Source organism: Streptopelia decaocto (assembly GCF_964273445.1).
Source record: "Streptopelia decaocto genome assembly, chromosome: 7".
Classification (NCBI taxonomy): domain Eukaryota; kingdom Metazoa; phylum Chordata; class Aves; order Columbiformes; family Columbidae; genus Streptopelia; species Streptopelia decaocto.
The window spans coordinates 58,686,119-58,709,970 of NC_138661.1; the positions used below are offsets into that span (position 1 = coordinate 58,686,119).

At 40.3% G+C, this 23,852-nt stretch overlaps 2 protein-coding genes across 6 annotated transcripts in view; one reads left to right on the plus strand and one right to left on the minus strand.

Annotated features, from left to right (window-relative positions):
* The window catches only part of GALNT18 (polypeptide N-acetylgalactosaminyltransferase 18), a 327,554-nt gene extending 320,295 nt beyond the window's left edge, over positions 1 to 7,259 (minus strand). Inside the window, exon 1 of one of the 2 annotated variants that reach the window (XM_082057797.1) lies at positions 7,223 to 7,259. The gene's annotated coding sequence lies outside the window, so the exon portion shown is untranslated. Of the gene's footprint in view, positions 1 to 5,608; positions 5,680 to 7,222 lie in introns of those variants that run through there. The other variant, XM_082057798.1, reaches the window with a different exon arrangement.
* A 7,697-nt stretch (positions 7,260 to 14,956) lies between these two features.
* USP47 (ubiquitin specific peptidase 47) overlaps positions 14,957 to 23,852 on the plus strand; it is a 58,881-nt gene continuing 49,985 nt past the window's right edge. For 3 of the 4 annotated variants that reach the window (XM_082059166.1, XM_082059167.1, XM_082059168.1), the window contains exon 1: positions 14,958 to 15,157. In XM_082059166.1, coding sequence (XP_081915292.1) covers positions 15,119 to 15,157 — 39 coding nt within the window. In that variant the 5' untranslated portion in view covers positions 14,958 to 15,118. Of the gene's footprint in view, positions 15,158 to 23,852 lie in introns of all 4 variants that reach the window. The other variant, XM_082059165.1, reaches the window with a different exon arrangement.

Below are 23,852 nucleotides of genomic sequence, written 5' to 3' on the forward strand. Positions count from 1 at the left end.
TAATTGGTCCTCCCTCAAAGAATTAAGATAAAATACAAAGTATTTCACTTTGTAGGTATAGTTCAGTGTGTTGCAAACACCAAGTAAACAATGACTACTTAACTAAACTGAGGTTTTTAAAGAGGTATTTTTCTTACAGATCCCTTGAGCATGTCCACAATTATTAATGCTACACACAAACGATATCACATTATTTGCCCAAAATGCGATTTAAGAAAAGCAACATAAAGAAAGTACAAAGGTAAAAAAACAAAACAAAACATATTTTTGACCACAAAGCTGCCCAACAACATTGATTCCTAGAACAAACGATCTTCACTTTAACTATTCTACATACTTAAAGCTTGGTACTGCATATTGAACTACTTCATCTTTCTTTATTTCTTCTTTGGTTACCATTCCTAGCTGCAGTAAATACTTCCACACAAGAAGTAAATAACTTGAGTATACACAGCAAAACAACCAGAGAGGAGCCAAAAACTGTTGAAAGGTTTTACCACGGAAGCAAAGGAAAAAGGAATGTCACACTGCTTTGAATTCTGGGCAATGTAGGATATCACTTGCAGAACTTCTTTATAACAGTCGGGAATCTGCAGATAGCGCAACCCACCCACCAGGAGGTCTGTAGAACAAATCAGTGCTGTTGAGGACTTTACATCCATAGACTATATGCATTTGTAGAGACTGCTTGACAAATTGAGCTAAAGAACAGTAAATAGTAATAACAAGGAGATTTACTCCAAAAGCACATTCCTGATATGAACTAAAACACACATGCACCTTGCATATTTTAGAAATCTGGAAATTGGGGTATAAGAAGTCTTTATAATACTCTTGTATACTCTTTATAATACTCCTGCATGTGGTTCAGTCCCACCAGAATTTGGTGGAAACACATAAGTGACTTCATGTTTAAAAGACCATCTGGATGGTCCTTTGCTTTTAACTGAGATCTCATCCTTCTGACCATTCCCTTCAAAGTGCTACCAAATTAATTTTAAAGTCTCTATTAAAAAAGAAAGAATAAATAAGCAGTCCTTTGCATAAGGTTGGAGCATCAAGCTATTGAGGAAGAGTTTAACGACTATGTACAAAAACTATTAGAGGAATAAATCCTTAAAGTTATTAAACTTACTACAGGAGTATCTAAACATCCAAATTCCAGCATGTTAAGTGCTAATTGAGCAAAGGAAGAATTTCTACTCTGAAAATGTTGCTATATAAGAAACACAAAATACTACCTCTATGTAAGAAGGTCTATCAAAAGTAGATCAAAACCAGCAGGCAGATAAGTTGGCACAGTGGAAGTGAGTAGAAGTGTAGAAATGTTAAGAATGCCCGCACCTTCTCTGCACTTTGATAGTAACATTGTCAAATTTAAAACTCTCTTCTCTTGCCTTCTCTGTTTCCTGCACGTTATCCTTACCTTACCTGTTTAATTAGGAACGCTTCTGCCACCCGTATTTAACCAAATCTGTTTATGCTTAACTTGTTAATACAAGTCTGACTTTCCCTGTTGTCAATGAAGGATGTTAACCACTTACCATGAATCTGTTCAGACAAAAAGAAAATCTAGTTTACTGAAGATAGCAAGATTGTAATAAGAGATCATTGCAGAAGCTGGTATTTTGGCCATGGTGACTCTGCTGTCCCAGGTATTTCATATTCCTTCCACATACAAACATTGCACACAAACCAGCAAAAGCTTAGGGAACAAGTTATTTGCCTCAATAACATAAAAAGAATAGACACAGAAAACCTGACTGCGATCACAAACCCGGAGATATGAAACTGCACCCCCCATCACTCCATTCTCTGGATCCCTATGTTGCCTTCCCATCTATTCTTAACACCCGGAAAGCACATAATTTCCCTTTCAGCGGCAACACTGAATCTGACAGATTTATATAAATAAGAATTTGAAGTTACCAGATTTTACAAATTGAACAAAACACACTTAATACCTTATTTTTTCTTAAACATTTATGTGCATTTTCACAACCAGTAGTAAGTCAGACTAGAAAACACAAGGTCTTCCGACTGTGGAAACTAAAGCACCTTGAGTATTTTAATAAGAATTAGAAAAGAGAGAGTGCAAAGTTAACAGAAGAGCAGATTACCACTGTTTTCTTGGAGCTGTGCTGTAAGTATTCAAAAACATTACAACTGAAGACTAATATATATATATATATATATATATATATATATATGGGCAGGGCAGATTGCTCAATGAAGGAGAAGGATCATGTTTCCCTACATATAAATGAAATACTGAATTTCAAAGTAATATAGAATTCTGTAGAAAACATACAAGTAGCAGTAAATAAGAGCTTTATTTAAATAGCTGCAATGCTTAAATCAAAATCTAGTATGTATTTTAACAAAAAATAAACTAATTTGCCACAAAAATAAAACACTAACAAGACAAGTAAAATACTTTCATAATACCTTCGTTAGTTTTGGACCAGTGTTAAAGTATTTTTTAAAATAGCAAGAACACACAGCATTTCTTTCTCGTACTTTAAACTTCTTTAAATTTGCTAGATCTAAATCAAGCAAAGTCTCATTCAGTTCAACTTTCTGCCTCTTTTTCTCTTTTCCCCAAAGGAATCAAAATACTACTAACTACACAGAAACACAGACTCACCAGATGTTCCTTCAAAATAACAAAACAAATGTGTCTAAATATAACCTAAAGAGTGTTATAAAAGAACAACATCAATGCTTTTTTATAGAAAATAAAACCTTCCCTATTTAGTTGACCTTTCTCTCCAGTTACAAGAATTAACATTAACATTGAAACATTGTCACTGAACTTCAGTTATTCAGCTAAGAACACCTAATTAAACTATTCCCATCTCAGAAATTACAAAAAGGTAAGGTTATATACTTATAACACATCACAACTGGCTGATGATGTAGAATGAAGCACAGAAGTCTTTGGATGTCATTGTGCAGAAGCTAAATCAAGCATTCTTTACCTCTGCTAGAGGTATAATAATTCCAAGAGAAAAGCATACTTCTTTCCAACCCACTCACTACATCCTGCTATACTGAAATAATAAGTCAGCCTTAACAACCTCCAGTGATCCATGTAAATACATTCCTTTAAGTTTGCTCAGCAGTGAAACAACAAGGATGTTTTAGTCTTATGAAATTCCCAATTTTTTTTTTCCCTGTTTTCTGGCACTGGATTCATGCATGGTGTTCTAGAAAACTCAGTATCTGAATCACCTTTCACAGTAAGGAAACAAGATTAATTAAGCAGTATCTGAACATAGTTTACCTCATTAAATACCTGTGACTTGTTGAAACGATGATTTTCCCTTTCCCATGCAAACACTATGCCTGCAGGAGGACGTTGAGCGGATCCAAATGTTTACATACGCTTACAAAAAATGTGGAACCATCACCAGTAACTTCTAATGAGGAAAGCACTCCTGCACTATCACCACCTGTTCTAATTCTGCAAGGCAAACTGTTTGAATCACTCTGGGAACCTTTCCCTACTTAATAAAGAGGCTGGAGAAGTGAGAAAGGTCTGTTTGCATTGCACACTTTCTTGTTGAGGAATTTCTCATCTTGCTGTCGTACTGTAATGACAAACCCGACTCTCTCCATCCCAGGCTTCTACACCCAAAGCTCCCTGAAAAACCTGTAAGATACTTTACAGCATAAGGGAAGAGAAGTGGAAGGTGTTTGTTTTGGGAGGTAGGGTAGGGCAAGGGTTTCAACTTCTATGTTTGTCTATTAAAGTTTTGTCTACAGAGCTATACTGGCAAAAACAACTTCTGGATTTAAAAAGCTCTTGTCTATGACCAAAACTACTACCTATTGCTTCAGTTTTTAAAGTCATATGACAAGCTCCCTTATCCCTTAGGCTTCCTCCACTGAATTCAAGGCTGGAGCTTTAAGTTTTCATCTCCAGTGCTGCTCGACTTGATGACAAGAGAGACACTGTGTTCCCAGTACAGCTGTTTATTCCAGTGGCACCGGCTACCAGTAAACAAGGAACAGAGATGTCCTTATGCAATTCCCTGTTCTGCTCCAACCTCGCTCTGACTCCACCGCCAGAGCAGCTCACGGCAGAATCACAACCCTCCCGGTATCAAGGTGCCTGACACGTGGAGCTGCCTCGGGGATCCAGTGCTACAGTTTGCTCAGCAGCAAAAGGATGTTGTGATAAAGAAAGGAAGCAGAGATGGTTTTGCTTAATATTGGAGTTTTAGTGTATTTATAATACAGTAAATCTTACCAAAAGCTTTCTTAATTATCATGACTGCAGTGTCAAGAAGTAGCGTTTTTGCTTTTGCCTTCTTTCCTATCAAGGCCCATGGAGAAGTGTTTGGGTTCTTCCCAGAATCTCTTTGGATACAGAAACAAACAAGCAGCTGGACTTTACCATGCTTGTCCTTTTGAAGATATTTGTTCCTTTTATGATTAGTGTCACAGCCACCTGAGCATCCCCCCCATGCATCTAGGTTTTCTTTTATTTTATAGAAGTTAGACTTAATTTTTCTATTCTTCTTCCTTTGTCTCCCATTCTTTTCCAAACCTTTTGGATTTCCCTTTCACTCTACCATATCCTTTTCTAAAGGGTTCTCTATCATCAAGCTAAGCTTCAAATTTACGTAAAATAAGTATGTTTAGTTTCTTCTTCGGGGTTTAAATGGGAGAGCTTAGAAAAAAGTCTTGAAATTTATGTCAAAAATCTAGTATATACAATAACTTGCAAAATTCTGAGTGTCATGAATTACATCATGCATGGTAAAGTCTGATGTTCACACACAGCTATGTTATGCTGTTCCTACACCTGAAATTTCCATATTCCTTTCAGGTGCCTTCTGATGATACAATGTTCACTAGGCACAAGGAAACATTGTTAATATGATGTTAGAGCATACTATTAAAATAAAAATAGTCTCTCTGCATACCCAGAGAGATGTCAATCTACTCACATCCAGCCTCATAGGATAGTGATAGAGGAAGGTCTAATCACGCTTTCAGGAAAATCTTTTGTTGTTTATTTTTCTCTAAACAAGATTAGGATGTTATAAATTCAAAGAAACAAAAGGACATCATGCTGTAGTTAACATTTCACAACAGTATTCTAACATTGAGCTTCTTTTAATGTATAGATACATCTATCTTAGAGTAGAAAAGATTGCCTGAGTTACTATCAGTTGTAAAAAACAGAGTTCCTTCTCTGGGTTCAAAATAGCAGAACTCACCCATACTCTAGTTATCTCAGGATTGGCACACTTGTTACAAACCTCTAAGTTTAGATACTTCAGCTATGGCAGAATATGTTTGCTAAGCAGTATTAGCTAATGTTAATAAATAGAAAGTAGCATAGAATAAGTAAAAGCACTTCCCCCTTAAAAAGGTAAGAAAATACAATATAGCTGTTTAAATGTTAAGTGGATCGTTCAAAACCACAAATCTCAGCTATTCCCAAGATTTAAGGCTGCAGCAACACTCAGATATGTTAAACATCTTATGTATTTAATGACAACAGTTACAGACTCCCGAAATGCACACAAGCAAATAGTCATGGGAACAACATGACCAAACAACACAACCAGGTATTTGAAATCATATTTCTCACTTCTCAAGTCTTTATAGGGATGAAGTGAGTACTGTATAAGAAACACCGGCTCGTTTTTTCACTTCCTATCTAGCTCTTCAGTTCTGCCCGTGAATGTCCCACAGGTATTAAGGTCTTAATAAAATTTCTTCAGACTGCATGTTAGTACCAGGCTAACTCCGTGGTTGAAACAACATCTTACTTAAGTACTGTTTTACAACATAACATTGCCTAGAAAAAGGTCATTAAGCAATGCAAGCGCTTTGAGTGGCATCATTCTCAGTCACGTGATGGATTTGAAATAGCCAGTGCAGCACAAGTAACTAGTAATTACTCTGAAATTTCCCAAAATACTCACTTCCATTGGAGATTAATAAAAAATAGCCTGTCCACTTTAATTCTCATGGCTTGCACTTTTTCCCCTTTCCCCAAATTACAAAAAAAAAAAAAGCTATTTACCTCATCCTAAGGTCAAACCATGTTTAAGCAGCCAAAGAATCAGAATACAACAAGCAGTGAAGCTTTGAGAATTGTTTCCTGTGCCATGAATTTCTTATTCTCAAAAAATAAAATACTGAAAATACCTTTTCATGAACATTATTTTATTCATTTCAACATAGGAATTCTTGCTTTGATTAACTGTTTACTAAAAGTTGCCCTTTTGATTTCAAAACAGCTACCATAAAATTGCTATTACTGCTGAGGAATGTACAAAAGGACCCTAAAAATCTAGTTTGGCTGTAAAGAAATGTGACAATCAAAAAGGATAATAGTCCTCGTATGTGACTGCAGGCAATAACTACCACTCCAAGGCTGCCAAGAACACAAATGATTTTATGAGATAGTTATAGCTTCATTAACCTCTTCATGCCTGAAACATGCATACTACATTAGTGCCACTCTGAATAAATTCAAAGACATGAAAATAAATAACATGGAAATACAAAAAGCAGATAAACAGAAGACAGGCCACTACTGTTACAGCCTGTCTTAAAAAATGCCTGCAATCAGCAAGAACAGGAAAGGAGTAGCAATAAAATAGGGAAGCCCAGATTGAAGGTGCTTTGCCACCCAGAAGACAAATGACCAGTTCCACGGAATTACTTCTTCAACGTAGACCCCACGCTCTGACAGGCTACTTCCAGTCAGATCTGAATACAAAACACAACAGTCAAGAGCCAGTAATATTTCCTCATGCATGACCCAAGCAACACAGAAGACAACTTGCTGGGAGATTTCAAAGGCATTTTACCAACATCAGGAAACTCTGTACACAAGTCCCTGCCCAGCCTGACTCACGCTGTGTCCACACTGACATTCCCCGTGTTCACCCTGTGACAACATTCCCCCTGCCAGAGTTTCAGTGCCGGCAGCTGCTCTGGACTGGCAGCTGACATTTTAAATGCTATGTAAGACCTCTGTCAGCTCCTTTTGCTGCTGCCAAAGGTAAAGCTACATTAATTCATGCAAGAAAGAGCTCAGCAACCCCCATGGCAGACTAGCCCTTAAAGCCCCCAAAAAGCTGCAGATGTTCAAGGGACAGTCTTTCAAAATGAGGACAAGGCTGAGCTTAGAGAACCACAGAGCCAGCAGCAGGTTTTACATGAGGCCTCCCAGCAGCTATGCACACACTACCTGAAAGCTACTTCAGAGATGTCTCACTGCAGGACACTGAGCCCCTGCCACTGTGGGGACACAACGTACGCTGTTTAATGCAGACTGCACAGCAGGAAGCTGCAGGGCTGCAGACACACGGCCCTCCTGTGATGGGCAGGAGGGAGCCCTGGCACAAGGAATGACCACAGATGGAGAACAACTCTCCTCCCCACAATGATCCCCAAACAGTTATAAAATAACCCAGCCCACCCCAATACTCAAAATACAAAGTTTCCACCATCATCAGTGGAAGAAAATTATTCGTGAGCACACAAAGCAAAGCAGAAAGTGATGTCAAGCACTGTCAGTAAGCAGCATCCACAGAGAAACTGGAGGAGAGGCAGCAGCCCCCTCCTGCTTTCCGCCCCTACCCCAGCTGCCAGGTCTCTGCTCCAGGGCAGAGCAGAGAACCCAAGGGCAGAACACACCACAAGGCAGCCCAGGGCACAGACCCTGCTGCGGGTCCTGCCCTTGCACCCAAAGCCAGGAAGACAGCACATTCAAAAGACACCAACTGTTGTGCCCCCTCTGCTCAGTGAGGGGATGGGGTGAAGCCCAGGCAGCTGCAAGCTACTGCTTCACACTGATGATCATGACACCTTACAAAGAAAAGGTGACGAAAACATGTTGCATCGAAGGCCACCTAGGAATTTAATCCGGGATGAAGGAATGTTCCCTATGTGCTGGGGCTTGCTGAGGATAGGAAACCACTTCCTGTTCACCCAAAGAACTGTACACAGTATAATTAGCACCTCCTCATAATGTTAAACGTCACCAGATTTAATCTGAAAGGTCACTGGGAACCTCTAATGCAAATCTGAACTATTTAATGCCCCTGGACCAAAAGGCAGTTATAAATACTTCAAGTGTCCATCCTGAGAGCAATGTGAAGCTAAGCTACTCTGTTATTTTTGCACATTATGTAGTCCTACTCAGTGCTGCCTTTGCACTCTTCTGGTGACTCTCCAAGAGCAATATGCAATAAGTGTTAATTCAATGTTTTAAAATATACTGGCTATGTCACCATGAGCTTTTTTTGAACCTCTGAAATAACTGAGCCATTTTGGTGACTGACTTTACCATCATGGTATGCATTCAAGGCAACTCTCGTTTCTCCTTGCTTTCCCATCAGTAACCCTTTGCTGTGTTGCTGAGCTTAGAGATACCTCCCTCCACCACCAACAACCCCAAGCCTTAGAGAAGAGGGTTAGATAACATATTAGTCCATATTCCAGAAAGGATGTAAGCAGGACACCCTACTAGTCTGCACACTTAAAAATACAGCAGATTTCCAAGCTACTGCATGCATTTTAGATAGATGAGTTATGGTTTGGCCATGAGCCTAAGCCAGGAAACTCCATGTGAGATTTGCTTGGATCTCTCAAACTCTACGTGGTACCAGCCCACATGTTTCCAAACTCACACAACATAAAGTGGAATTCGGTCTTCTAGTGCATGTGTTTTACTCCCAATGACACCAGAAGCATTTCCACAAGTGCATCAGCAAACACACTGATACTCTGTTTTGTTTAGACTAATGCTAAAAACTGCTCTGTAGTTTTAAGTACACAATGTGAAAAATCTTAAATCAAGCTGATAAAATAATTCAATGTTAATAAAGGTAGCCATGGTCCTGCAAAACTCCCTGCGGGATTTCTACTTCTCTTTACAACTGTAATTTCAGCTCCAAATGCCTTTGGGAATTCATACATAAGATTAATACTATCATGGAAAAGAAAACTAAACTTCCTAAGCTAATATCTGAACACTCAGTGTCTTGAAGCTAAAGTAAAAAGATAATATTGAACAAAAATGGAAATTAATCTTGGCTGCTTATTTTAATTAATTAAAATAATCCCCTACTGGTTTGATTAAAAAGGTCTTGGCATGAATTACCATGTCCGAGGACAGAAAAGCACCTGCATGCTCATGAAGATTATAGCAGAAAACACTATTTAAGAACAGCAGAACACAATGTTTAGCACTGAATGTAAAACTGAGTTTTTTCTTAATCTCATGAAGTTTAACTTCAGAGGGCTGCTTACCTACCTATTACACCTACAAGACTGTTTACTACAATGGTCCTGGTAAAGTGAAAGAATACCTTTCTCATAGTAAATCTCCCATTTAAAACTTTAGCTTCCCACAGCATTCTCAACTCTTCAAAATGTTGTTTTTTTTTTTTATTTCCTAAAATTCTGCATACGCTTCTTTAGACATGGAAGACTATACTCTATTTTTTTGAAGATACAGACTTTAGAAAATTATTTAATGATTCTTTGTCTTTAAATTAATGCCTTTATTCCAGTGTTCAACGCATTCAATAAACAGTCTAAAAAGCTAAAATGTAAAAGCTGCCTTCTAATAACAGTTACAGAAGAATTAAAAATAATCAGTGCTTCCTTTTTAAAAATCTTAATTTGTTCTTTAGCCTTTTATTGTCCTGCTTCATACTGTCCTAGTTTTGGCTGGGATAGAGTTAACTTTTTTCTAGTAGCTGTGTTTTGGATTTAGTATAAGAAGAATGTTGATAATATACTGATGGTTTTGTTGTTTTGGGCAGTCAAGGACTTTTTGGCTTCCCATGTTCTACCAGGTACAGAAACAGCTGGAAGAGAGCAAAGCCAGGACAGCTGACCCCAGGGCCATTCCTTACTGTGGACATCACCGCACAGCAAGTAAACTCGAGAGGGTCTGGGGTGCAAATACCACTGCTTGGAATGAACACATTATCGATGTCATAAGCAGTGAGGAATTGCATTGTGCAGCACTTTTTTTGTATATTCTATCATTATCGTTATTTACTCTTCCTTTGCTGTCCTTTTAAACTGTTCTTATCTCAACCCACAAGCTGGTTGTATGTTTTTTTTGGTTTGGTTTGGTTTTTGATTTTTTTCCCTTTCTGATTCTCTCCCCCATTCCACTTGGTGGGGGAGTGAGCAAGCAAGCAGCTGGATGGTCCCAGTGGCTGGCTGGGGTTGAACCATGACACATATTCAAGGAGCTGAGATCAAAGAAATGGAAATCTAGCAAAAAGCACATTTGAAGATGCAGAATACTATAATTTTGCCTTCTTTACCTTGTACTAATTCTACTTTATTCACTCTAATAATTCTCCCCTGTTCTCACATCACCCTACTGTCACTCCATCCCTATAAGGACCAAATTTACTGATTTTTTTTTTTTTTTTTTAATTTTTCCTTATTGAATGGACAGGATGGTGCAGTCAGCAGGCTGCAGATTTACAGAGAAATGCTTCAAAACTTCCTGTGCAATTCTGGAAAAGCTACTTGAGGCTCAAACAGCAAAGTAACCAGCACTGCAATGAACTGTTGGATTGTGATATCCTGAACTTTCACACTTGCCAAAGACTGAAAAGGGGAGAGACCTTCAACTGGTTTTCTTTAAAGTGCTGACAGTGCGGAAGAGCTCTAAAAGAGCACCACATCAGCATTGGCTACGTTTCTACTGCTGGCAAATATAGAATGGCTGTGTCATTTTGATAATTCATCAGCAACCTGCCAAGGTTGCAAACTTCAGGTTTGGGTTGTTTGGTTTGGTTTGAGGGGGTGTTGTGGGTTTTTCCTGATTTTTTTTTTTTAAACAGATCAGTACAGAAGAAACTGAGTAGTGCAATGGTGGCTCTACAAATAAGGCCACCAACCTCTGAAACAGGCCATGGATCTCCCACCAACACTCTATTTGAAAATTCAAAACTGAATTGTTTCAGAGAAGACATCCCAAATCAATGCTATTCATCTACACAGTCCTCCTTACGTAGGTTTTCTATTTCAAACAGGTAAACTTGGGAAAGACAATGCCAGTTTGTATTCTGACATTTACCTGTTTTCTTAAAATTTTGTACTCCTAGAGTTCTTAGCATATGGCTGCACATATGAAAGAGCTAGATGGCAGCACTCCCTCTGTTTAGTTTTTATAATTTTTTTCATGATTTGTCAGATCTTGGATACATATGTTTGGACAGGAGGGAGTGAATTTTTACAGAGAAGTGATTAAAGCATAAACTTCAAAAGAGGTTGCAGAGGGGGGAAGGTATCTTGTTCCCACTGACTAATTTAAAAGTTCATAATATCTTATAATGAAGGCCTGCTAATTACTCTAGCATACTGATGTTGCATAACTAGATTTCCATTAATATAATGCATACATTACTGTGATAAGTACCATATTGACTAAAACTAGCCAAGTGTCAGTGACTGAAAAACGACACTCTTCAGCACTTGTGACTCACTAATGCATCTTTGAAAAATAGTTTGACAATCAGTCTAATAAATTTACCTGTAACTGCACATCCAGCATCATTTTTAGTCTGAGATACCTATTTTTCTTCTTCACACTAATAGTGAGTTAAACCTGTGGTATGTTAAATCAGTCTTTACATAAGGCTAAGATTCCATTCATAAAACTCACATTCTGAATATTCCACTTTAAGAAGTCTCACATAAAGAAATTAAATACTGTAGGGTCCACAAATTACAAAAGCTCCTGGAGATTTTATTATTAACTAGAGATTATTACTCCATTGAAGATGGTTCATGAACACACTCTATACTAGATGTTTGCACAGTTTTAAAGTTTGGCAGGTGGATCTAACAGATTATTTCTTTAAAAAACAAACTCCAGATTCTTATCTAGTAGGCACATATCTGTGGCAGCTACCTCTCTACCCCAACAGAATAATATATTTTAATTAAACTCACTGAGTCCCATAGCTTTGCCCTTTGTTAAGCACAAGTGTCAGCAAAAAACCTCATTCAAAACATAACACTTTAGAAAGTCAAAAGAACTTTCAAAAGTAACATCTCTGAAAGCTTCTCATTCCTGAATTCTGCATTCCTTACAAAACAGAGGAAGAATCCCCCAAATTCCAGAGGTTTTGGTGTATAACCCCCTGCAAAAAATAACACCAGGCCCATTATTCACATACCACCGTTGGGAGTCTTCCAGCCAGTGCTTTGATGATTGTGTTACCTATTGCAAGCTTATGTCTCTCCTCCGGCTCTTCAACTCAAGTACTTGCTCACTTATCTCATGGATCTTTGGACCACTGCACAGTAGAAGATCACCAGGCAGCTATGCTTCTTCAAATATCTACAAATGTTAATACCATTTTCCATTTCTTCTGCAGTTATACCATTTCTCACACCCAGATGTTTACAAAAGGCCCCCGTAAAAACCCCAACTAAATCACAAACCTTTTAATCAACACAGCTGATAAGCATTTATAAAAAACCCTCTTTTCTAAAAGACATGAGTTCATTAATTCCACACTGTCCATCCTATTAAAAAAAAAAAAACCAGCTATTTTACATACTTTTGCCTCTTGTAGAGGGGTAGCTCTACACAGCCCTATGCTTAACGTAAAGTATCATTAAAAGCAAGGGACTCCCATGTTCCTGCCTTGGTGCCTGATTTCGTCATATTACAGCTCAAATGTCTAAGCTGAGGGGCTTTCAGTTGCAGCATATTTTAAAACTAGAGAGCAAGAGCTCCTGTCTCAAAGAACCTCCTGACCTTTACTACATAAATAACTTGATCCTATTAAGTTATGTAATGAAAAACAGGACAGAAATACACTTAAAAACTGCTTTGAGTAAGTTTTCAATGACAGGATTTCTGTGCTTATTTCACAGAGCAGAACTGAAAAGAAAAAAAAGGAACCTGGCACCTATCATAGCACACTTGAAAGATGAAAATGAAACTACTGATGTTCTTACTCACAGAAATGACCACTTTGAAGCCTTTTCTAAAGTGTTTAAATACTATACTAATATAAATACTAATAACGTATCGTAACTCCATAACATGCTACTTATGTCACCTTTGAGAAAGTAGGGTGATGGAGAGGAACCAGAGAAATTACATACTTTAAACATGAAAAGGGAGGTAATTTTATTTCACTAAATATTCGCAACAGATTTTCAATAACCTTCAGCACAATAGGTTTCAAAAACTACCTCAAAACACAAAGTTTCTTAGACACAAAACCAAAAAGTATCCTCAATTCTGCATTTTTCCACAAGAGGACACTAAAATAATGACAAAAGTAGTTGCACAACAATGTACATCTGCCATGCACCATTCTTCTTCATTAGCTAAGTAGAACGTTTTTCTCTTAAAAACTATTTTGCAGTGAGGTAGACATTAATGTATAATTAGTTGTCTACTAATGTGCATTTCAGTCTTCTAGAGATAAGTATTGGCTTTTGGCATGCCTCGGATAGCATGAAAAACAGATTCATTTAAGCTTGTTGTAGACAAAAATCAACAATTAAGTCATGTCATGGAAACACCCTCGAATTTCATTTGAAAAGTTACTATGAAGCCTAAATTTAGAGAGAACAAGTACATGCTTAACTTTACAGCATGACTTCAAAGAACAGCTCCTGGGCACCAAGAGAAGGACCCACATGTTAGTGGGACCAGCTTGTGCTTACTATTCCACTCCTGCTGGTCTCCTAACTCCACAGCCAAGCACCAGCAAGTGTGTATCCAGATGAGAGAGGAAAAGAGTGAAACCAACTGAAACTGCAGCCCGCAGCCCCTGTGCCCCTCGGCTGGGGCAGGGGCCCCTCATAGGCGGCAGAGCAGGGATGCTGTGCAAAGGGAAGCCGTGCAAAAGGAAGGCCCTTGTGGTGTGGGGAGCTCGCTGGCTCCTACACCTGCCGTGACCCCAGGACAGAGGCCCAGCGCCTGAGCACAGGCTGCCAGCCCTGGTCTTACAGGCGGCTGAAGGCCCCGACACCCATGGGAAGCCCTCATCAGCTTTCTCCTGCACAGAAGAACAGAATGGTTGGGGTTGGAAGGGACCTCTGGGGATCATCCAGTCCAACCCACCTGCCAAAGTGGGTTCACCAGAGCAGATCACACAGGAATGTGTCCAGGCAGGTCCTGAATGTCTCCAGAGAAGGAGACTCCCCAGCCTCTCTGGGCAGCCTGTTCCAGGGCTCTGGCACCCTCAAAGTAAAGAAGTTTCTCCTCATATTCAGATGGAACCTCCTGTGCTTCAATCTGTGCCTGTTGCCCCTCATTCTACTTTTGGGCAGCACTGAAAGGAGCCTGGTCCCATCCTCTTGACACCCACTCTTGAAATATTTATCGATGGGATCCCCTCTCAGGCTTCACTTCTCCAGGCTGAACAGACCCAGCTCTCTCAGTATCTCTTAATAAGAAAGGTGCTCTAGGCCCCTAATCATCTTCGTAGCCCACCGCTGGACTTCCTCCAGGCTTGCACCTGCAAGCCATGACCTCTAGACATGCTACCTCCTCACTTGATTAGCGAAACTCAACTTTAACCGCCTGCTGCAAGCCTGAGGGCCCCGCAACAGAGGCGTGAGGAGACCAATAGCGGCGGCAGAGCCCCCCTCCCTGCCGGTCTCCTCACGGACGGCGCTTCCCGCCGCTGCTCTCCGGGGCAGGGAACGTGACGGGGGTGGGTGGCAGCAGCCAAGCGCCATTTACAGCCCTCCAGGGCGCGGCAGCGGGCGGGACGGCTCTACCCTGGTCAGCGCGCTGCGTCGCCTACACGGCTTCTCGTCCTTTGTCGAACAGTGTGCACCTCAGCCGGGCACGGCCGGCGCTGGGCGCGGACTGATGGCTGCCGCGCCGAAGGCGAAGGCGAGGGCGCCGGCAGGACGCGCCCCGCGGCGGCAGGGCCGAGTCGGCTCTCGCGAGAGCGGCGCCGGCGGCCATTTTCCCCATTGATTGGCGGAGGAGGCGGGCGCTCAGGCGCTGCCCTCGCCGGCTGGGGCGGCGGCGGAGGATGAGCCGCTGGCGTCCCCCCGCCTCCCGCTGGTGACGACGACGACGCTGCTCAGCTCAGCTTGCTGCGGGCTCAGCACCGCGCCACCGGCCATGGTGCCCAGCGAGGAGAACCAGCTCGTCCCCAAAGAGGTGAGGCGGAGCGGGGTCGCCTTAGGCTGGGCGCTGCAGCGGGAGGTGGGGGCGGCGGCCGCCCCTGCGGCGTGCGGGAGGCCCGGGGTGCCGGAGCCGGCCGAGGCGGGGCGGGGGGGGGCGCGGAGGAGGCCCAGCCTGGCCTGGCTCGGCTTCGCCGTCTCCCTGCGAGGCCCGGCGCGAGGGAGGGCCCGTCTTTGTGAGGGGGCCGTGCAGCCCTTGGCCCGCGGGGGGCCGGGCCGGGGGAGAATGGTGCGCGAGGGGGAGGGGGAGGCTGTTTCGTGTGGGCTGGCTCGGGGAGGAGGAGGCTGAGGCCGGGGCCGAGCCGGGGCTGCGCAAGGCCTCGGGGGCGGCCGGAGAGCTGCACCTGTCTGTGCTGCGGCATGCGGGAGGCCGGCCTGCGTGGCGGCGGGGCCGGGGCTGGGCCGGCGGCGCCTGCGCTCGGCCGCGGGCCGGGCCGCTCCCAGTGTCACAGGGTTCGTGCGGAGCCCCCCGGGCGGGCAGCCCGCCGGCGGGCGTGGGCGGGCCCTGGGCTGAGGGAGCAGAGCGGAGAGCCGGCCCCGGCGGCGAGGCGGGTCTCTGGGTGCTTGCCGGCGTTCTCCGTCGAGGGAAAGGGACAGGCGTGCTCTGTGGCAGCCGGAGGGGCCGCTCCGTGCCTGCCCAGCGCCGGGACGGAGCGCTGCACAAAACGGGCGGTTGTGCCTGCGGCGGGTGCCGGAGGAAACGTGGCCCGGCTCAGCAGGGGGTTGATGGGGTTTCCTCTATTGTGGGCCCCTTGTCTCTGCTGCGGGAGGAAGGAGAAGGCTTGTTTCTGGCTATAGGCTAAAGATAAGGGCCCGCGGGAAGGAGGAAGGCCAGGACTCTGTCCTGCAGCGATAGGCGAATGACACGTGTCAAGTAAGAGTGAGACTGTTCAGGGAAGAGGCTCCTGGAGTGATGCTGCGAAACGTTTGGAAACAGTTTTTTGTAGAGCAGTATTAGCAGACATTTCATTTCATGACCAGGTACAGTTGTGTATTTAGCCGACTTTTTTAACAGTTTTACTGTTCTGATAAATTACTCAAACTCGTCCTGTTATTTTTCATCAAAGTCAGTGGTTTGTTACATCTGCCTGTTCCATCGTATATTCTTATGGGAGGCTTTATGAGGCAAGGGCTTCAATTTTATAGAGTTGAGCAAAATTAGGTGCTGATCCTTAAATGGTATTATTGAGCAGAACTGTGAAACAAATACCAATACTGCATTTTAGGAACAAACTTTTGTGCATAGAGTTGTACAGGCAAGTACAGGATATATGTAGGACGAAGGTAACTTTACCTCTTGTTTGCTTTCTTAAAATCCTAATCTTTAAAGGACTACGTTAAGTCTTTCTACAGGAAAGAGTGATCTCCAGAAAGTTCAAACAAGGGATGTAGTAGCTAGTATGCTTAAATATTTGCTTAAAAAAAACCAACCCCAAAACATAAGACCAGGGATAGAAGTCAGTAGCTAGTACAATTAAAGATTTCATTTTAAAAACAAACAAACATAGAGATAAAGGAGACTGTCAAGAGAAACCTTGTGGCATTAGTTGTAGTTAACTGGAACAGACAAGGTGATTAATAAAAGCAGCTAGCTGAGGCTGTTTTTTTAGTTATATGTATTAATAGTATCCCTGTTGGCTTTCAAATTGTATTCAGAATAAACATATGATTCAGATGTGTATTTTTAACTGACTCATTGGACTAGGATTTTGAATGCACTTTTATCTGTAGGGAGGGGAAGTATGGGTAAAGGAAGATGAATACATGTTATTATAGATATGAATATCTTAAACACACAGTGTGAAATCTATAAACTTTGTACATTGATAATGCTAGTGTGAATTCCTTTTTCTCAGCAAGTTTTCTCAAGTTCTTTATTATGCACCTGTGCATTTTGTAAGTAAATGGAGCTGAATAGAAGAAAAATGAAATTGAGGAGGAAAAGAGATTCACTCTTGGTTAAGCCCATCTGTTTATATATATATATATATGTTTTAATAAAATATTATCTTCAACTTTTCCAATTTTTTTTTAGTATACCTTCATTTTTATTTTAGTGATAGGGAGTTTAACAAATGTTATGCTACAGCATTCACATTAAGTCCTTCTGAAATTCATTAATAGTCTGATTGCGGAGAACACTGTGAGTTATGGGCAAACAGAATTCTCCATGTCTCTGAGCTCTCAACAGCCTTATCCTAAATATTCCTATTATGCCATTATCAGCAGCTGGAGGCAAAGTAGATCATTTGGAGTTTCAGTTCTGTCCTTTAGGGGTGGATAAAGGATTACAGTTCATGTTTTCTGTTCCTTCCCAATGGGCTGAGTGATATCACTTGTATAACTCACTGTCTTGTGCTGTTTCCACAACCATATTTTTTGTTTGCATTCCAGTGTAAAAGAGCAAAAAGAAATGCAATGTTTTTTGTTTGGGCTGGTCTGGGGAATGACTAATCATCTAAAGGAGTGGGTAGGAAAAGGACTTTGGTTTTTGTCTACAAGCTTATTTGATGCCATGATAGATATGGTAGTAGGAGGTATCTATAGCATGAACAGCCTCTGTATTTTAAGAATATAAAGATAGATATTAGGTTATTTTTAAGTCTTGAGTTTGTGTTTGTATGTTTATGTATCAGTGTATCCTAACAGCTCAGATTGTCATCTTAAAAGTATAGCGCATGTATTTTCTCATTAGTTTTTGTAAAGAGTAATAGCATGTTTTCATGGATACAAAATACTAGTAGTTTCACAGCTGCACTTAGGATATCTTTTATTTCACTCTTCCTAAAATTTTTCTTTTGGACATTGCACAGGTTCAGCTGCATCTCCGAAGTGCAGGTGGTCAGGGACTTATTTTCTCCTGCTCATAATTTTGGCATAAAGTTCTCTTTCATTTGGAACAGATGTATGAAAGCAGTTTCTGGTAACCCAATGTTGGGATTTCTTTTTATATATATTTTTTTAATATTTATTTTTGCCCAAGTTATACAGGCATTTAGTAAATTTACTAAATTTGTTCTTGCATCCCTACCACTGCCTAACACTTTCTCAGCTGTTCCTGTAATTCCTTATGGTGGGGGCAATGAGAATTTCTGGTCACTCTAATAGATCTGGAGTTCATTGTGAACTGGTCCATGTTCCTTTGCTTTCCAATCTTCAGTTCATTTTCTCCTTCTATCTTAGAGCTAAGTCATGCAGCTTAGTCTTTTATATCCAATAAAACAGAGGGCAATAAAACAGAACATTGCTGAACCCTGGTAGTAAATGGTAAGCATGTTCTTTAAAAATTGCGTTGTTATTAGGTATAAATTTTTCCCCTGTTAGTATAGTAAAACAGTAACCCTGAGGAGGGAGGGGGAATAGTATAAGATAATAATGGAAATAAGAAGAAAATGGCGATATTAGAAGGAAAAACACTTCTGTGTCTTTCAGTGTTTCTTAGAGGAAAAGTAGCCTTGAAGCTTATTTTGGGCAAATCTACTTCAAATAGAAAATAACAAAATATTCTGATCAGCACAGTTGATGAGAAAGTTAGATTTGTGTGTTTGATTACTAGTAATGTAAGTGAACTTTATTAAGACTTTTCATGAAAATCAAGATGTATCAGAACTTAGTGATTATTGCCCAGACCCAGTCATAACATAAAAATAATTGGTCAGACCATAAAAAGTGTAAAATATTATCTAAAAAGTATGTTCTGCTATGAGGTTTTTGAAGTGTCTGTGCCACTAATTAAATAAATGCTGTACAGAAACTTTCTCAACGTGTTCCAGCATGAGCTATCCAAAGTACACCTGTCAGAATAAATATATACATGTGCTTTGTACTTGCTGCCATTAAATCAAAGAAGGTAGTGTGAGTTCTTTTCATCCCTTTCATCCCTTCACTAATGAATCCATTTTAATCTTCTGCATTGGACAAACAAAATATGTTTCTTGATGGGTATTGCTCTAATTTCTTCATTAGAAGAGCAGGAATACGATTAAGATATTTTGCAATTATGTTGTAAAGGGGTGCTGTTCTTTTCAGTGCTGATGACATCCTCGTTCTTTCATTCCTGTGTATTAAGAGGTTCTACGAGTGGTTACAGCTTGTGTAATTTATCATTTTTTTTCTACTTGGTTACAGCTTGTGTAATTTATCGTTTTTTCCTGCTTTCCTTCTGGTGTGCTCAGTTGTAAAACATAAAGGTATGATTGTGACAAATAGAGAAACTGACTGCTTCATTGACCGAGCAGATATTCTGGAAACCAAATTTAGGAAGCAAACAGAAAATCCACACAGAATTCTACCAAGTCATGTGTTCCTTGCAAACAGGTGCTTTCTGAATGATATTCAGGTGGTAATTTGGTTTGGTGAATAAGGCATGAGAGCAGAATGCAAGCACTTTCCCTGCTTAGTTCAGCCACTGTGCTTCTCAGTCACAGTTTAGTCCCCCTTGCTACATACATCTGGGCATGAAAGATGTTCAGGATAATTATCTAATAACACCTCAAGATCATCTGATGGAAAGTTTTTACCTAAGAGGTACCAACAAGCTCTTGGGTAGTACTTGGTACTGGAATCTCAGTCTTTAAATGCTGCTAGCTAAAGTTATCACTCAGTAGAATAGTCTGATGACTAAATAACATATCCCTTTATATATTTATTTATTTTGCTATGGCAATACATTGTGAACATCACCACAAACAAGAAATGCACTTTTCTTTAGAGTTTTGTCTGTCACTTGTGATTCAAGTTTCTAGATCAAATGAGTACAGTGGTACAGGTATAATCCTTATTTTTTTGTGCAGCTACACACTGTTTCTCAAACTAGTAATGAACTTTTTCTGAAGCTGTGAATTAGTTGGAGGCAGAGTATACTTTAAAGATCTGTCAATGTTACATTCTACACCCAGGTGTCAAACTCATTTTCACTAAAGGCCACAATCAGCCTCACAGTTGCCTTCAAAGGGCCAAATGTAATTTTAGGATTTCGCCCATGCCTTGTGTTTGCCACTCGGTTATGTGCATTGTACTCCTTTTATCACCAACACTGTCTTATAACACAAAAGATGTACTGTTTTTTTCTCCTTTAAACAAACATGTATTTGCTCTCCCATCTGTCATCAAATTGCCTTCCTTCTGCATCAACCTTACTGAACATGTTTGAATTCATGAGTGGGACATGGCTGCTTTTTACAGGCACTTTTGAAAAATAACATGTAATTGCTGAAGTTCATGTATCTGGCTAATTTATTACAAAATTTAATGTTTGCCCAGTTGAGAGTACCCTTTTAAGCGCCTTCCCCCACACCATGTAATTCTTGTCTTGTCTTTCACTGCCCCAAAGCAGTTACTAGTGTCCCCCATCAGTCTCACCTATTACTCTTCTTACACAGGCTCACCGCTGTGCTGCAGCAACACTGACCAGGGCTGGCAGGAGCCTGGGGGCAAAGAGCTCAGCACTGCCCCTGGGTAGAAACAGACAAGGCACAGGGCCATATTCGGCCTGCGGGCTGGGTGTTTGACACCTGTGTTCTACGCTGTCTTTCAGAATTTTAGTGTATGACAACAGTTTCTAGTGCCTTGTTGCCATTTTTAAATGAAGTCCACTAATTCTTTTTTTCATTTCTAAAACCTAAGTACCTGTGGATTTAGATCAATGTGGCCTTATATCATAGTTCTAACATATGAATTGTCCTGCCACACAAATACTGATGAAAATAATTGTTATCAACTTCCTTTTGTTGATAGAATGTATTGATATTAATACAAGGTTAAAACTTGTGGAGACTTACTGAAATAGAGCAATACCTTGAGTTTGTGTTATCTTTGACTTGCGTGTTTTAGTCCTGTCAGAATTAAACTTGGAATGGAGGGGGAGTTATTATTTCAACCCTTTTTCCCAGTACATTACAATTGATACAATAATGCACTAAAATATGTACAGATGTTCACATATCCAGTCACAGCTCCATTCTTTCTGTTGTATTTGAAAATATACTGGATTTTATGTAAGAAACTAAATGTGAAAATTGTGTGTCTAGAAAATTGAGTAAATTACATATACATATTCAGTTTGAAAAAGTTTTTAATTCCTATTGTGGTTTAACCCGAGCTAGCAATGTAACCGTGATAGCTGCTGACTCACCCTCCCTCCACCCCCTAAACGGGAGAGAATCAAAAGGGAAGGGAGAAAATGGGATTGAGATAAACACGGTTTAATAAAATAACAAAATACTAACACTCTAGTAGTAAATATATATATAAAATAGAAATAGAATATTAAATAATAGATACTCAGTGCAATTCCTCACAAACTCCATCCACATTGAGCAGCCAGTCCCAGGAAGCAGCTCCCTGATCTTGAACAGCTGATCCCAGAGAGAGAAGGCGGGGGGAGAAGGGGGGTGGAAAGGGCAGAAAGGCCCAGAGGCCTCTGCAGAACAGGATGGCAAGAGGCCGAACTAAAGAAAGTCCTGAACAGGACTCCCCCAAACAGGTCTCTGTCCTGCCTCCGACAAAGAGAGACAGAGAAATCAGAAGATCCCGACTCTCCTTAAATCTGAAGCATGATGCTAATGGGGTGGAATACTCTTATTGATCCATCTGGATGTCAGTTGAGCTCTGCCCCATCCCTGCCTCCCTTCCCAGCTGCCTCACACCTGTGGGCAGAGAGCTTGGAACATCCTTGACTCTCAGGCCAGCGCAATTAAAAACATTAACTCTGTCCTGGGGTTGTTATCTCTTGTTCTCAAACTAAATTTAAACAATGACTGTGCTAGCTACAATAAAAAGGTTTCTAACTGCATGAAGAAAACGACTTGTTTGCAGTCAAACCAGCACAATTCCTTTTGTGAATACTTGAACCTGATATTTTACACTTTATCCCTTTGATAATTAGTATGGTATACCTTCAGGTGAGCTATTTAGCATTTTGTTATTTTTCTGTCTTGAACAAAATTTTCTCAAAACAATGCCAGTAGTGACTAAAGAACTGATGATTGAAAATACTAATAAGTCTGTAATATTTTTGTAAACTTCTGATGTAATGATAATCAACTGGATCACAGTTTCAGCCACTGAAGTGTGTAGTATTTTCTTTTTGCAGTGTTTGGCTTGTAATCAAGATTGCACTGAACAGTCTTGCACAGTATTGGCAGCTGAAATAACTGCTGAAAAGGACATGTTGGCTGTGTTCTAAAAAATTAAAGGGTAGAATTGGTAAAAGCACTCAATTCAGTTTAATCTTTGAGATTGTGACCACAAAGATACTGTAAGTACTTCTGAAAAATGTCAACAGATTATTTTTAGATAGGTAGTTCTTTGAGTAGCTTAGAACTGGTTATCATGCTGCAGTTCAGGTTTATCTTCTCGATAATCACGTGCGATGAAAGTCTTTTAAGTAGCATGAGGAAGCATGCATGAATCCATTGGATTGGTGAATGCTCTGATTTTGAAGCTGTGTGAGAAATATACTTGATATACTGTGAAAGTTTTCACTGTAAATAATCTCCGAAAACAGATGTAAATAGCATTTTTTTCGAAATCTGGCAGAGTACTGCAGGAGCTAAAGGAATGGAAGGAGGTGTGTTTACTGAATCATACAGGTATTGTGTTGGGATCAGTAACAATGTTTGAAGGGAAAAAAAAAAAAGTAGATATAACAACTTAAAGTAGTACCTGGTTTTTGTAAATGAAATATTTTATCAGTTAGTGTATGTAAAAATCATCTATGTCCTTCTTCATAGATACATTTTCTTATCTGTACCTTCTATGGACATGTGCTTCAGAGTTCCATGTTCTCCCTGGAGCCCTTTGCAGTGGCAGCAGATAGGTTATGCCTAAGGCTTCGTGGGTGCTTATGTTCTTAACTGTTATCCTTCATTCTGTGCAATATTGCTAGAGAACTACACAAAGAATTCCTGCTGACCCGCCTCACTATTCAGTTTCTGTTTATCCTTCCCCAGCAGGAGATGGAGAGTTAAACACCAGTTATTGAAATTTAAAATTACCCTTGTATTCATGAGTTTTAATCTCTAAACTATACAAGAATTTCATTGTTTTAACATACCTGTCTGGTGATATTGTAGTGAAGTAAACCTTCCACTTCAAAGTTGTCCAAAAAGAGAAAACTGTTCTTCTGTTATCATTTTTTGCTCAGACTCTAGTTTGTTTTTATGCCAACGTTGCATTTGTAATTCAATCCAGCAGAAAGTCTTTTAGAATATTAGCAGCATAGGCAAATATTTAAATGAAGTTCATGGTAGTTCCATACTCGAAAGAGGGCAAGTGTGAAAGCACATCCAGTGCTTCTGTGACTCTCCATAGGAAACAAATGATGTGATTATACATTAATATATAAAAGTGTAATATGTGTTATACCTTGGGATGTTCCTGCATCCCTTTTTTCCCAGCTTTTTGTTTTTTAAGGAAAAAAAAAGGAATGTGCTGATTAGGAAGGTGGAAAGAAGATACAAGCAAAAGGAAGCCATATAAAGATGAGGCTGTTGTAGATATGAATATGAAGTTTGTATTGTAATGAATGTATAGAGGCTGGCAGATAGTTTCCAGAAAGGGCGAACATTTATATTTAATTCTCATGATTTGTTTAGTCTGGTTACAAAAACGCCTGGAAATTAAACAATTCAGGGTCAGAGGATGAAAAAGTACAATCAGTTGAAATGATA